A 16,373-nucleotide genomic window follows, 5' to 3' on the forward strand; every position below is an offset into this window, starting at 1 on the left:
TTTAACTAAATGCATGAATACCACATTAATATTACTCCCTCTTTTAAATGTGCAAGTCACTGCTGTAACCTATGGATGTATTTGTCCACTATAATTACCCAGTGGTTGAAAATGTGCCATCATACCTGAATTTGTTCGGGCATCATCTAATAATGGTATCATTAGCCATCTTTTGCTTGAGTACCTCATTCATAATGTGAGCTTGTTTTTATTTGATGTTTTCAGTTGTCAGTGATCAGTCAGTGTTAATTGAATCAAGCGTCTGTGCATCCACTGAAGGACTGGAAAAGGTATGTCTGTAGCTATGTTTCCATCCAAATGTTTTTATACGAATTAAGTGATATCGAATGAAAAATGCCTTATGGAAAAAGTAAAATTCGATTGAAATTCCAGAATATCGATTCAAATGAAATGCGTTCGGTCTCATCGGATTTTATCTTGATCGATATACGGCTTATGCGATACACGCTGATGGAAACGTTATTTGCCAAATAAAAACATAATTGTGATTAAAGGGTTTTAATTAGTTTTATTTTGTTTTGGATGGTTCTGTTTAGAACCAGTTTTCTGTAGATAATAGATATATTTCAAATTTTTTAGGCCTGTGAGGCGAGTGGGCTACGGTTCGGTTCATAATGATATAATCTCCAGATCAGGCACCGTAGCCTTATCTTGTGATTTATCTGTTCATCTGCTATATTGACTTTTTATTTATTAAATCCAGGAAATCGGTTAATGAAAAATGTATTAAAATTAAGATACAATTAATAAAAAACGAAATTTGAGGTTTGAGGTCTCTGTGTGAAAGTTTGAAAGTCTTTTAGTGCCGCTTTCAGAGCGGTCGCGTCCGTAATGGAGAATAAACTGTCACATAACTTTGTTTTTTCCTCATAAATGCAAACACGAAAAATAAAAGACAAAAGACTTTTAAAAAAGACAAACTTTTTTTGTCTTTTTTCCAAAAATTGATGGATTTATAGTGTTTTGGGGAAAATATGGATGGATTTATAGCGTTTTGAAAATAATTGTTTTTTACTTTGAATTTATCATCAGCAATTTTGTTTTGATTTAATAATCGTTGTTCAACATGTTCAGACTGAGCCAAAAAAAAAAAAAATTTAAACAGGATAAATTGAATATTCACAAAATGTGTGGGTCCAGGTAAAAAATGTAATTTTCCTGAAACCTATTGAAATGGATTTATCGCATTTTGGAAAAGAGCTCCTCATATATGAACTGCATTTTCATTCAATCTGAGATTAAGTGTACCATCTACCAAGGTAAACAGACGCACCTTTAGGCTACAGGGGTGCGTTTCCCAAAACCATAGTTGCTAACTAAGTTAGCAACTTTGTTGGTTGCAATGCAATTTCCCATTGCCAACCAACTAAGTTGCTAAAAGGTAAGCAACTATGGTTTTGGGAAACGCACCCCTGGTCAGAAGTGGTGAAGACTGCCGCGTCATGCGCACTGAGTGCACCAGGGAGTGCACCACATGCGGCACCGGGAGTGCCGACACAAATGTCCCTTAAGATGCAATGATCGTCTAGCGATCTGCATCATCATAGCAATGTGTTGATAGCGTCGTTGTTTTCTTATTATAGCTTGATATGTCGCTATCAGCTGGCACATAAGCACTATTACAACTTGTGCAATATTGATCATTTGTTGGTAGATGGCACGATCCATTTTGTCTAGCAAAACTTTGTTTGCAAATGTTTGGAAAATGAATAGAAACACCTTAAAATGTCTCAAATCAATTCGATATTCCAATTTGAACGCAAAACAGCATGTGACGTCATTACGCACAGGTTTTTATTCGCTTTAAAGCCGTTGGATGGAAACACACTTTCACCAGCTTTATTCGTATGAGGTTTTTTTACCGAACTTCAGATAATTCGATTGACAAGTGGATGGAAATTTAGCTTGTGACACTGCTTTTTTTGGATAATCTCTGAATCCTGTCTGTAATATTGTTTAGTAGCTTTTTTCTTTTCTTTACTTCCAGGTGACTCCTGAGAAGGACAGATTATCATTGGAAGGTCAAGACTATGTTGAGAAGGATGTTGAGATGGTAATTAAAAGACCATTGCATCATTTTAGAAAATACTAGTTTGTTGTAGTGTATCTTCACCAAATTAGCCCTCTTTTTTCATTGTTTTCAGATGCCACCTGTCAAAGAGTACTTGTTAAATTAGGAGCAGAGCGTTTGTGCACCTAGTGAAGGAGTCAAGGAGGTATTTACATGTTTTAGTCAAATTATTTACACAGTGTTTCCCATTAATTGCCTTTACTCTGTTGGCCCACCACAGTCTAATCTGTCCTGCCCCAGTTGGAACCGAATGAACTATTTTTACACTTTTAATAATAACATAATGTATTTGACATTGTGTTCTGTGCCATTGCTTAGGCAAATAATCTGTCAAATGAACTTAAGTCGAAAGCACGATATGGCTTAATTCAATCTTTCAGAATTTGATATGGGCACTAAGTAAATAGTCTATTGCACTCCCTGTTTCAAAGTGAAGAGCATGCAGCCTTTTTTTTATAAGCTCTTTTCAGTAATATTAGACAATGTCTAAATAAGGATTTGTGTTACAGCATATCAACCAATACAATCTAAGCAATGTAATGGAAATGTTGTTTAATGATTCCAAGTGGTCTTTTTTTAATGAAATGACCACAGCTTCCCTTTCACCCAAAAAAATGAAACGATTAATGAACAATGTTGCTCATAATGTAGTTTTACATGCGTGTTTTAGAATATTCCCTTTCTACTATTTCACATTCACAATTGTTTTTCTTCACAGGTCTGTAAGCATGACGTGGTCCCTTCAGCAATATCAAGCATGGACCGATGTGCTGAATGTGTGGGACCTGTTGCTGCACTGATGTGGATTGGCCTGAGATGTAAATGTTAGTATAATGTCCATTTTAAAAGTATCACATAGGGCTGGGCGATATATCGCACAATATTGTTATGCGCATCTCGTCAGTAAAGCCGGTTCCTTGATTAGTAGTAAATCACCGTCACCTGCTTTCAGATGGAGCGGCATTTACTACAAAGAGCCGTAGTTAACTGACAAGCTGAGCCATATCGCATTAATATCGCGGACGTATCGTATAACGCATAATGTTGGATTGTGCAGTTGTGTATTGTATTGGAGATCCTGTACTCTGAAATCACATTAGTCTTGGTAATACACCATGTTGTCAGGTTTGTGTGTGTGTGGGCATGTGCCAGTAAAACACATAGGTCCCTGTAATCCACTGAAATTACATATTATGTGTATTGTAAAATGAGTGTCCTCATAATCAGGGTGGGGCCCAGAAATCCCAATTATGTCATAGGTGGGAACATTTTAGGAGGGGGCGGGAATGTCCTTGTGTACCACCAAAATATCCTATTGTCATATTTTCCATTCTGTTATGTGTATAGAATATTTTAAGTCAGATTTGTGATCTGCAGATCCAAAAAAATTTTTTGATAGTTATATCATCACTGTAGGGCTTTGGGAAAGGTGAGTCCCCATATACCACCACCAAACTTGTGTGACCTTCTATACCACAAAAACGTGTGTGTGTGCGTGTGCCACATTGTATTTCTGCTCCAGTACCAGACCTTCATTGTGATATGGATTTTCAGATTTATTCAGGATTTGTTTTGTTTTTTTGACAACTGAAAAATAAGAAAAAAATTTTTTTTGCCTTTCCCATTCAATGTGGGGTCATATTGACCCCAAAGATCAGACCTCTGAACTTTTTTCTTTTTTTTTACATACCTTTGTAACAATTGAATCAAGCCCTGCTCTGGCATTTCCTACAGAAACAACAAATGTTTTGTTGGTATGCGCTGCACATTAATAAATGGAAATTCGATCAGGCAACAAAATAGCATCCAGCAAATTTGATACGAACTCAGCATGAGGAATAGGTCGACCATCTGAATTAAAAAATGTTCAAACATTGAACATCGCCCCAAGATTATGTAGTCAAAACTAATAATGAGAGTCTGTGTACATCGTCATACATTTCCCTGGCTTCAGTTAAAGCCACAAGCTCAGCTGCTTGATAAAGAGTTATTTGAGGACAACGTCCCTGAAACTGCAGATTCAGTTGTCACCGCCTATCCTACGCAATTCAGGCCTGTTGTTTTCTCTCTGAAGGCAGAGCCATCTACAAACAACACATTCTCAATCTCACAGTTATCCAGTGTTGTTTCTACAGGTCCTTCTTTGTTCACCCACTAGCCTTTCATAAATGCGATAATTTGATAATGACATATGTGTCACTTTTTCTATGCTGTCAAATCTACTATTTTTACATTATCATTCTGATCACACATAGTTGACTATTTACATTTACACCCTTAGTTGAATTTAGACAAGGGTTTTAACCCATAATGGACGGCAATCTTCAACTTCACAATTCCAATTTACATAATTAGTCTAATCCAGAGAGTATTTCAGAACTCAAATCAACATCATAATTGACAAAAGTAGTCATAATTACTAGACAGAGCTGGACATCCAATCTCGTCCCAAGCTCGTTCCATGTTCTACATCATCTTTTCATCAGATTGACAGAGCTTCTGTAAAGTTTGTAGTTTCACTTAACCCATCTGTGGTGATAAAACACCCATTCCAGAGGTTAGTGACACAATATACACACAATCCGGACAACATAGTACCCTAAACTGGCAAATACAGTGGCGGATTCAATTACAATAGCCAAATCAATTCTCTTTATCATTATCATCGTCAAAACATTAATTGTAGCTCATTAAAGCTGCATGGAAACGCTCAGGGGTTTTCACAAAGTTTCAGTTTAACCTCCCACTAAACACAATGATGTCCAAAAGATGTCTTTTCAACGTCCGACTTTTGTGACAAAGACGTTGAAAAGACGTCTTTTGGACATCATTGTGTTTAGAGGGTTAAGTCCAGTTTTTTTTTGTGTGTGTGTGTGTGTGTGTGTGTGTGTGTGTGTGTGTGTGTGTGTGTGTGTGTGTGTGTGTATGTGTGTGTGTGTGTGTGTGTGTGTGTGTGTGTGTGTGTGTGGATAGATAATGTAGAAAAAAGTGACAATTTTATGTAACTGAGATTAAGGGAACCGTGTTTATTAACTATGGAAAACTCGATCGGGGTCACCCTAATATCATGAACACCGTGAGGCAGTGGAAGGGGCAGCTCAAATCTTGCCTAGGACAGTTGTAGCCATAGGCGGAAATCGCGGGTCGGGGGGGTCAGGAACCCCCCTATCTGAGGGTTGTACCCCCCCTAAAATATCATTAAAATATGTGTATTGTAAATAATATAATGATATATTCTTAAAATAATTGTTTAAGAAATAATACAAATGCAAACGGTGCAACAACAAAAAAACATTTTAAACATTTTGAGTCCCCCCTCCGATGCCTCACAGTGATTTTGTCCACTGCCTCCGCCCCTTTTACCTCACCTTACAATTAAAACTAAAAGTCTGTGTTAACGCAAGCCTTACTGAACATGGGTGAGGAGGAACCTTGAAAAGAGTATAAAGGCCGTCTCATATCTTCCTGTTGTGTGTCACTCTCTTGCACAGCGTAACTTCTGTGTACTAGACTGAACCTATTCTTGCAAGAATAAATATTTCTCTTTTTATTAATTTGACTCTGAGTGTCTCTTACGCAGTGATGATGTTTGACAGGATTTTTGCCACCACAGATGAAATTTAAGTATTTTCAAAATGAATTGCGAGTGTGAATGTGATGATGATTCAGTGCAGTTAACATTGAAACATTAAGATTGATTTAACATTGTTTCGATGGTTGCTTGCTATCTGTGAAGTTAGAATGTATCAAGTTCACATAAGTAGGACAGGAAAATAAAGTCTTCACACACAGCAGATACATGAAATAATAGATATGCAGAAACTGTTTGTCCACCCATCAGAATAAACCACATTCTTATATGTGTGTACCTCAAACGCTTTCACTTTCACAGTGAACTGAGTGGAGCACGTTTATTTTTCTCTTAAAACACACTGGGAGCTTCTGTGTGTCTGTGTAGTGGAATACAATAAAAACCAGAATCACACATTTCCCCTGTTTCTAAAATGTAAAACAAATATTAACATATTTCAAAACTTTTACAGCTTTTATTTCTAGAATATTAAATAAATACAATAAAAAATAAAATATATAAAAAATATAGTTGTAAATTAAATGTTACACCATTTAAACATCTCACTTCACTTACTGTAAATCTGTATACAAACATAGACAAACTCATGAGCCAAGCTGGTGGACAGTTCACAGCTTAAATACTGAAATGACATAAAGTCAAAAAATTATGAATATTATTATAATGATTATGCTCAAGTGTGTGTGATAATGTAGTCGGATCTGTTGACTGAGTGCAAACTAACACAAATCTGACTTTGTAAGATCTTCCTTCCACATGCAGCATCACCCATCACTTACTGTACATTATAATGACATGTGGCAATGATAATGAAAGTGACAGGTGATGCTACTAACTGTGTGTGGAAAGAAGTTATTATAAGAACTTGTAATATATATATATATATATATATATATATATACACTCACCTAAAGGATTATTAGGAACACCTGTTCAATTTCTCATTAATGCAATTATCTAATCAACCAATCACATGGCAGTTGCTTCAATGCATTTAGGGGTGTGGTCCTGGTCAAGACAATCTCCTGAACTCCAAACTGAATGTCAGAATGGGAAAGAAAGGTGATTTAAGCAATTTTGAGCGTGGCATGGTTGTTGGTGCCAGACGGGCCGGTCTGAGTATTTCACAATCTACTCAGTTACTGGGATTCTCACGCACAACCATTTCTAGGGTTTACAAAGAATGGTGTGAAAAGGGAAAAACATCCAGTATGCGGCAGTCCTGTGGGCGAAAATGCCTTGTTGATGCTAGAGGTCAGAGGAGAATGGGCCGACTGATTCAAGCTGATAGAAGAGCAACTTTAACTGAAATAACCACTTGTTCCAACCGAGGTATGCAGCAAAGCATTTGTGAAGCCACAACACGCACAACCTTGAGGCGGATGGGCTACAACAGCAGAAGACCCCACCGGGTACCACTCATCTCCACTACAAATAGGAAAAAGAGGCTACAATTTGCAAGAGCTCACCAAAATTGGACAGTTGAAGACTGGAAAAATGTTGCCTGGTCTGATGAGTCTCGATTTCTGTTGAGACATTCAGATGGTAGAGTCAGAATTTGGCGTAAACAGAATGTGAACATGGATCCATCATGCCTTGTGACCACTGTGCAGGCTGGTGGTGATGGTGTAATGGTGTGGGGGATGTTTTCTTGGCACACTTTAGGCCCCTTAGTGCCAATTGGGCATCGTTTAAATGCCACGGCCTACCTCAGCATTGTTTCTAACCACGTCCATCCCTTTATGGCCACCATGTACCCATCCTCTGATGGCTACTTCCAGCAGGATAATGCACCATGTCACAAAGCTCGAATCATTTCAAATTGGTTTCTTGAACATGACAATGAGTTCACTCTACTAAAATGGCCCCCACAGTCACCAGATCTCAACTCAATAGAGCATCTTTGGGATGTGGTGGAACGGGAGCTTCGTGCCCTGGATGTGCATCCCACAAATCTCCATCAACTGCAAGATGCTATCCTATCAATAGAATTAAGGCAGTTCTGAAGGCTAAAGGGGGTTAAAAACACAGTATTAGTATGGTGTTCCTAATAATCCTTTAGGTGAGTGTATATATATTACATTCAATTATATCACTTCTGTTACATTCAATTATATATAGTATTATTATTCCCAGAAAACACATTTTCCCAAAGCCATTTCCAAGAACATGATTAGATATGATTGTTGAGAACCAGCAGCTGTTGATGTGAGAATATCTGTGGATTCACATGAGAAGTCTCAGCTGGTTTATGATCATCGAAAGGTGTTTCATTAGTTGTCTCAGAGAGAGCCAGATTGGTTTGGTGGAATAAGTGTTTTTTGGCTTCTGTTCTCTCACAGTCCACAGAAACAACTGACCTGATTTCTGCTTTCCTTTTGTTTTCAAAGGATTGCACTTCTCTAATATGACAGAAAGCAGAAACATGACTTTTGAATGCCAGAGTAATTTTCACAGAGGAGGAGTGTTTTCTGAAAAACTGCTGAAGCACTATAAGATCAAAACTAATCTGAGTCGCCGTTCACAAAAGCATTATAAGCCTACATTTGATCAAATACTCACAAATACACACTCACAGCTTTGAAACTTTCCTGCTCACATAATTGTCTTTACTAAAATACTTCCTTAACTTTTGAAGAGTGGTTTAACTACAGGTAAACTCTCAGAAAGAAATTAGAGAAACTGGTCCGGGGCAGTTCCTTTTCAAAAGGCACATCTCTGTACCTAAAGGGTGCATACTGGTACCTGTACATACTGGTACCTAATGTGTACCTTATGAAAAGGGACCATCCCAGTGACAGCTTTTGTAGCTTTTCTTGAGTGTTCAGAGAAGGGGTATCATCATTACTGGTCTCTGCATTGAGTGAACTCGTGCTCATATGCATGTCTCATTGTCAAACCACATCCTGAAAGAAACATGTGTCGACTAAACAAAGCTACACGTTTCTTTCAAAACAGTCTTATGTTTTCTCAGCAGTGACACACAGCCCTTCGCTGGGGTGGATCTGGATGGGTATATATATATATGCAGTATTCAAACACATAGTTATTTATGAAATCAAAAATGAATTTCATACACGTTAGGGAGTTGGCTTTCGATTTAGATTTAATTTCACTCAGATTTGCTAGATTTAGCAACTTTTCCGAATACCTAAGTAACTTGTTTTTCAAGCAACACATTTAACTACTTTTAAAATGTATTCTATAGCAACTTTTGAAACTTTGCTCAATCAAGCAATAAAAGCCACTCATTAAAATGACACACTTATGATTTTCTGTCACAGTCACTCTGTATGCAAGAGTTCACTGTGAATGACGGGGTCTCGTTTATAAAACTGTGCGTAGGATCTTTACTTAGAGTGTACATACGACCGAAGGCCAAAACTGGGGTACGCCATTTTTAATCTAAATCTAAACTTTTAGCAATAAACTCCCTAAAGCAACTACCCAAGGAAATGAGTTGGCAACAGTGAATTTAATCCTCCTCTGCTGAGATCTTCAGAGATTTAATGTCTTCTGCTTGTTAACAGCAGGTGTTCATCACTAATGCTCAACCATCCCTTAACCCTTTCACACGTACGATCACACCGGTGTGATCAGTCTTGGCTGGTCCCTGGAGCGTACGATCACACCGGTGTGATTAGAACGGTCAGTGCATCACGTGATCAACTGCTAAATTCAAATGTGCTTTCACGCGTTTGCTGGCGCTGAGCCAGAGAAGGACGCACTCAGTGCTGTCATATATCACAACTATTCAGTGTTTTCAACCACATAATGTTTATTTTAGGTTTCAGATATTTAAATACACACAAGTACTAGCAAAACAATGATTTTGAGTTTGTAAAATACACACTGATGTCTATGGAAGCGGCAATAATAACATTATAATACATTACATTATAATAAGACGACACATTTTATTCATATCAGATACACATTATGTAAGTAGCTTTACATTTGACTCTATTCTTCTCCCAGTTCACCGGCCACTTACTTTCATGTATTTCGTGAGAAGTGGAGGAATTGACGTGTTGTAAATCCAACAGATCCCATCCTCTGAACTGTGAAACAAACTAACATGGCGCTGCCCATCGCGCATACAGCTCAACTAACGCGATCGTTATAAAGGTGTTTAAACAACAAAACACATCCACTTGCACATATTCGACAATCGGAATATCAGTGTTTCATGCTATAGCTAATACATTTGTGAATATTTTTAATAAAAAAGGGAAAATGACATAAAAGCAGATCATCATTCATACAGCGCTGTGTTGTGGTTGCGCTGTGTCACGTGACAAGCAATGACGCGTCACCATGGAAACATTAAAGTGACAAGTTCTAAATAACGGTCGCCTTGAAAAACTCACGCTGGGGGGTCAGTTAGAATATTTTAAACTTACGTGTGAAAGGGTTAAGTAATCACTTATAATGACTGCAACACAATAGATTTTTTAATAATACTTACATGTAGTGACAGACATTATACATTTTGAAATACATTCAATTGAACTATAACTCAACAGAGCAAACATTAGATTAATTTCTTACCACTGAACTGCACAATCTACACTTTTTGTCTATATTTTAATAAACATGAATGCAATAATATACAGTAATGACTACAATCTCAGGCTAAGGAGCTAATGCTATATGCTAAAGGCCTCACGCTAAAGTGACAGCTGACTTAAAGAAGTAAAGCCAAGCCAATAGTTAAAGTTCATGTTTTTGGCCTTCGAAATACTATAATAATTAAAAGAAGTAACTAAAAGTGAGACTATGTGTATCGTAACTTACAATATTGCTATGAGCGTGTGTGTGTGTGAGTGTGAGTGTGTGTGTGTGTGTGTGTGTGTGTGTGTGTGTGTGTGTGTGTGTGTGTGTGTGTGTGTGTGTGTTTGTGTGTGTGTTTGTGTGTGTGTGAGTGATTCATGCGCATACATGTCAGTCAGCACGGCATCACACGTCAAGGTCATAGAGAGCTTTATTCAGTCCATTTTAAATTCATATTTTGGCCGATTAAAAAGGTTAAACCATAGATATTACCTAAGAAACATGACAAAACATGATAAAGAGCAGGAGAGGGAAAACTGTAACAAGAGTAACAAAACTTATCATAGGACCTTTTGTAATGTATTTGCTGTCCTGTTCCGTCACACTCTTCTGGATCTGATGTCATAAATCAGTACAGCAACCGTAGCCACACCCACCAGGACAGAGAGGACCAATCGGAGCACAGCTTCAGTAAAACCGTGGGCATAGTCTAAGAAGAGAGGACAAACGTTTTATTCTTCTTTCTTTTTTTTAAACAGACATTAGTAGTTAGTACCCTGTTTTACAAGTTCACAAAAAAAGATGGACAAAAGTGTGTCAGGGTTGGTAACTGAGAATCGGTTCTTATTCAGTACCGGCCATTGAAAAAACAGAATAAAAAAAGGGAACTTAATCATTTGACTTTCTGTCAGTGACTTCTTCCTTAATAAAAAGAATTGTGCGAAAATAATTGGAATTATTAAACCTAATAATCTGTGTTTTATTGGGATCTGACTTCAATTGTGTCCATGGACCAATATACACTCTGAGAAGGAAACAAACACTCTTTTATACTTACTAATACAAGAGGTTGTGTGACAGAAATCAGAAACGTTGAGATGTCGAGCCTGGTGTCTGATGGGATTGTTCAGCACACAGCTGTAGGTGTTGTTATCCTCATACTCCACCTCCAGATGTAAGGAGATGGTGGTGTTGAGCTCAGGGATGCTGATGGAGGAGAGTAAACCGGTTCCTCTGTACCAGGAGAGAGTAATCTGGGTCACATTCATCACTGAACACAGCAACACACACCTGGAGCTGGATGCTGTGTCAGATGATGGAGGATTCGATGGACAGTAGCTGGTGATGACAGGAATGGACAGAGAAGCTGGGAAATGTGAGAGAGTAAAGTGCTTATAAGTAATCCTCACCACCTGCCCTTCTCAAGTAAAGCATTATTAGTAAGATCTGAGATCTGAAAGCATTCAGCTGCATTTCAGGATCATTTTATGTCACTTCTGGAAGAGAGGCAAACTCACATTTTTGTGCATATGTTCGTCACACAAGCGCACATTTGAGAAATGATCGTAAGATCAAACATAGGACGGTTTCCATGAAACATTTTATAAACGAGGCTCCTACTCTTCACTCCTCAGCATTTAGAATAGATTCATATTTTTGAAAAACCTTCATAAAAAGCTGAGAAAGGAATTTTTTATCATAACATTAAAAATAAATGAAAGGCATCTGAAAGGAGAGGAGAGCGGGGTAAGATGAGCCTGTTTTCAGATGACTTGTAATCTGGAAAGGAGAAATAAGACAGAATGTGAAACTAAATTATGACTTTGCAAAAAAGTGAAAACAGAAAAGTGCTGGTGGTTCGACTTGCAGCACATTAGAGTTAAGTTAACCCATGTAAAAGCATTAGGTGAGTCATCTGGATTAAACATAGTCATTTATAAAGCGAAGATTATAAACATAATAAAAAAATATTAAACATTAATAAAAATTTTTGAGTTTATGCGTTTAAAGGGATAGTTCACTTTGAAATAAATTTTTGGTATGTTTTAGCTTACCTCAAGGGCATCCAAGATGAAGGTGTCTTTGTTTCCGCAGTATTTTCAATTTTGATATTTTTAGGTCAAACCGTTCTTGCGCAGACCGAAGCGCACGCGCCCTCAGATCACTTTGACGTGGCTGTGGTTACAAGAGGTAAAAACGATATAAATACTGTTTGTTTTCTCACACAAACTGCTCGTTTCGTGTCTCAGGCCATCAATGTGTACTTACATTTACGAGTCATTAAATCATGTGGTGACCATAGACCTGCATTATATGACTGACAGACAAGAACGGTTTGACCTAAAAATATCAAAATTGAAACTACTGCGGAAACAAAGACACCTTCATCTTGGATGCCCTTGAGGTAAGCTGAACCATCTCAATCATAGATATTAAAGACCAATACAGCCAATACAGGAAATTTACCATGGGAGTTAACAGGGTTAGGGTTAGTTAGGGTTATCCTAACCCTATAGCGCTATAGTTATAGCACGACCAAGTGACCAGTCGCCACGTCATTTTCAAGGTGACCACACAAGGAGCTCTTAGGTGCGCTGAGTTTGGTGAAAATATCTCATTCAATTCTCGAGTTACAGCCATTTTAGTCATTATAGCCTAAAAACAATGGACAATTGTTTTTAGCAAGTTATAGCCATTTTAGTAAAAGTGACTCCTCCCACTTTTAACGTTTTGGCAGCCCTTAGTGACCGGGAACTGACAATTCAACTTTTTAAAAATCATTATTGATAGTCAGACTCCAGATAATCCAAAAACCTAGGGCTAGTTCGCAAAAGTAGGTTTTTCAAAAGATGCAAAATACCCCACATTTTTGCAGAACGTAGAGAAAAATCCGTTTGTGAAAAAATGGCATGATTCCAGAACTGAAAAAGTCCCATCAGACCTCTACTAGATACAGTGAGTGGCTCATCTTACCCCATCTCAAACATATAAACAATCTTAAAACACCATTGCGGGTGTTGATTGCACTCATTTAAAATGAGAATGTGAAAAGAACAGGACAGATTACAGTGTAATGCTCTGCTTACCATAGACGGTTATGCTGAAAGTCTTGCCCGAGACCTTATTTCCAGTGACGATTTCTACTGTGTACGGTCCAGAGTGTTGTGTGCTGGTGTTTGTGATGGTGAGCGATCCGGTCTGATTGTCCAGCTGAAGTCTGTCTCTGAATCTCCCATCAACACTATCATGAAAGATCTCATCATGTGCTCTGTTGATTTTAGCTATGTGTGTGCCTTTAGGTCCAAATGTCCACAGAATCAGATCATCCGTGTGTATTTGAGTAACATCAGTGTGAAGAGTGACCGAATCCCCCTCCATCACTTCTGTTGACTTCATTTCATCCGTCTCAACACCTCGAGAACATACAGGCACTGATGGGTAGTTATTTTAGTCATTATATGATCATTTCATAGTTTTCACTTTGTATTTTTTTCGTAAAAATTTTAGTTCATCATTTTAGATGCTGTCATATTAAAAATGTAAACTAAAAAAACATAACTTACCAACCAAGCCCCACAAACCCAGACAGAAAAAAACAAACGTGTGAGACATTTTCTTTAGCGAGATCATAAGCCTGAAAAAGCAACTCTTTGAGGTTACGTGCACATCTCTCTGAGAAAGCCAGTCTCTAAACTTGCAGAGGTGCAGTTCCTGGTTTGGTAGTAAAGGTTGTGTAGAGTAACTGTGTGCAGGCGTACTGTACTGTACTGTAGTTTGAACAGGCGTGTCAGTGTGTGTTTCACTCTCTTAACACTCGTCTTCTGTGAGAAATATGACACCGTGATCGAGTTAGCTCAGGCTAAGGAGCTAATGCTATATGCTAAAGGCCTCGCGTTAAAGTGACAGCTGACTTGAAGAAGTAAAGCCAATAGTTAAAGTTCATGCTTTTGCCCCTTCAAAATATTAAAAGACATAACTAAAAGTGAGACTGTGTATCGTGATGCATTATTATTCTGCTAGAAAAAATGCTAAAAATTTTTTATCATGCAGTAACTTACAATATTGCTCTGAGCCTGTGTGTGTGTGTGTGTGTGTGAGTGATTCATGCGCATACATGTCAGTCAGCGCGGCATCGCACGTCAAGTTCGTAGAGGGCTTTATTCAGTCCATTTTAAATTCAGATTTTGGCCGCCTTTCAAATGGGTTAAACCATAGATATTACCAAAGAAGTTACTTTAAGAAGATATTACGCTAGAAATCTGCACTCATTCAAGGATGTGCATTTATTGCATGGATGGAGAAAGCACGGTACTTGGACGGTATTCTTTATTTAACAGTAAAAAGTTAAAAAAGCATATATAGTCTATCTGTTCCGTGAGAGCAACGGTACCGCAGAACGAGTGTAGCCTCTTTATCTATAGACTTTTTTAAATCTGAAAACTCAAAAAAAACAACGGAATCATGAATGGCGAAGGTATAGCGGCTAGTAATGACATCAGCTGCAATCCACATGTCACTCAAGTGGCCACGCCCTTAATTATTAACTGTAAGGCTTAATATAATTTAAACGGATGAGTTCACCCCCCTCACAGTCGTCATGAAGGGAAAAATAAGCTATATAGAAAAAAAACACTTTTTGTATCAGGGCTGTAAACACATTTTTTTTCTGCCATTAAGTAGTTTTTTTTCTGCTGCATTTTAACATGAGGGAGATACAGATTTGACTCACTTTAGCATCCAGCCTCCAGTGGCCAGTCGATGAACTGCAGTTTAACTCACTTCGGTGTTGGTTTCGAGAGAGACTGGGAGGTTGCCGCTTGAACACTACACATCTTCCTGTTCAAAACTAACACCTCTGGTAAGCGTTGTGTGTTTCCTCTGATCATCTGACTGATGCGTCTTCTGTATCAGTGGTGTACGAGATCTTTAGTTGTTCTGAGTGAGGATTGTGTGAGGAGTATTGGCAGAGAAACTAGCCATCTATCTATCTATCTGTCTATGTTGATATAGGCTATTTACTAATATATATATATATATATATATATATATATATATATATATATATATATATACATCCTTTAAAGATGAAATCTGATAAAAAAAAAAAATATGGACCTACACAAATTTAATTTAATTTTACTAATTTGTACAATTTACAATTTTTTTCTTAATTCAATTTAATAGCAATTTAGCAACACACACACACACACACACACACACACACACACACACACACACACTCACACACACACACACACACACACACACACACACACACACACACACACACACACACACACACACACACACACACACACACACACACACACACACACACACACAATGCAGTTCAGAACAGCAACATAAATTTATATTTATATGTATATATTTTTTCTCTATTACATATATATATATATATATATATATATATATATATATATATATATATATATATTTATATATATATTTATTTATATTGTTTCTCTTTCTCATATGACACTTGGACTTTATTTGATTACTCAGAAATGAAATGCCATATTTATAAAAATGAATGCCATGAGTGAAAATTATTTTTCATGTAGTTTTAATTAACATTTTAATTTGTGTGTGTGTGTTACTAAATTTCTATTAAATTTCAATAAGGAAAAAAGTGTGCACTGTAAAATGAAATTAAAATTGTGTAGGTCCACATTTGTATCTACAGGGTTACAGGAGACTTTGGCAGGAGAATGTGTTTAAATGAACTTAAACTTAAATGAACATTTATATGATAACTCGATATAGTAATGAACCTGTTAATGATGTCAATATTTCAATGAAATGGGAACACTGGATAATCATCCGAAAGTTGGAAAAATGTGTGGGGAAATATTCAAAGAGGTAAAGATATTCCTCTTCCACAGATATTCTTGTTATAGCCTACCATTAAAATATCAATATTATCTTGCAATAGAACATGGAGGAAAATGTACAGCTTTAGTCAAACTAACGGATAAGGAGTATTTGTAGTGCAACTTTATGGTTTGCAATGATCTGTTCCAGTCTTTTTGAGTGGAAATTCCAAACCGAAAGTACTTCGCATTTATATGTGAAACGCAGTAGAGTCGTTATGAGAGAGCTGGATACTTTAACCCT

At 37.3% G+C, this 16,373-nt stretch overlaps 2 protein-coding genes across 3 annotated transcripts in view; one reads left to right on the plus strand and one right to left on the minus strand.

Annotated features, from left to right (window-relative positions):
• Positions 1-16,373, plus strand: part of LOC143746091 (uncharacterized) — a 606,033-nt gene that overhangs the window by 111,326 nt on the left and 478,334 nt on the right. The gene's annotated exons all lie outside the window — the stretch shown is intronic.
• On the minus strand, positions 9,441-14,016 carry LOC143746115 (uncharacterized). 2 transcript variants are annotated; one of them, XM_077237880.1, is made up of 4 exons: positions 13,802-14,016; positions 13,325-13,651; positions 11,296-11,604; positions 9,441-10,947 (listed from the first exon to the last, which is right to left on the minus strand). In XM_077237880.1, exons 1-4 carry the CDS (start codon positions 13,866-13,868, stop codon positions 10,838-10,840), a joined length of 813 nt encoding a protein of 270 aa, XP_077093995.1. In that variant the 5' UTR covers positions 13,869-14,016; the 3' UTR covers positions 9,441-10,837. The 2 variants fall into 2 exon arrangements, with proteins under 2 accessions (XP_077093995.1, XP_077093994.1); XM_077237879.1 differs by having other exon boundaries at positions 13,325-13,669.

Source organism: Siphateles boraxobius, unplaced genomic scaffold, assembly GCF_051911475.1.
Source record: "Siphateles boraxobius isolate OS27281-9 unplaced genomic scaffold, OSU_SipBor_1 21, whole genome shotgun sequence".
Taxonomy (NCBI): domain Eukaryota; kingdom Metazoa; phylum Chordata; class Actinopteri; order Cypriniformes; family Leuciscidae; genus Siphateles; species Siphateles boraxobius.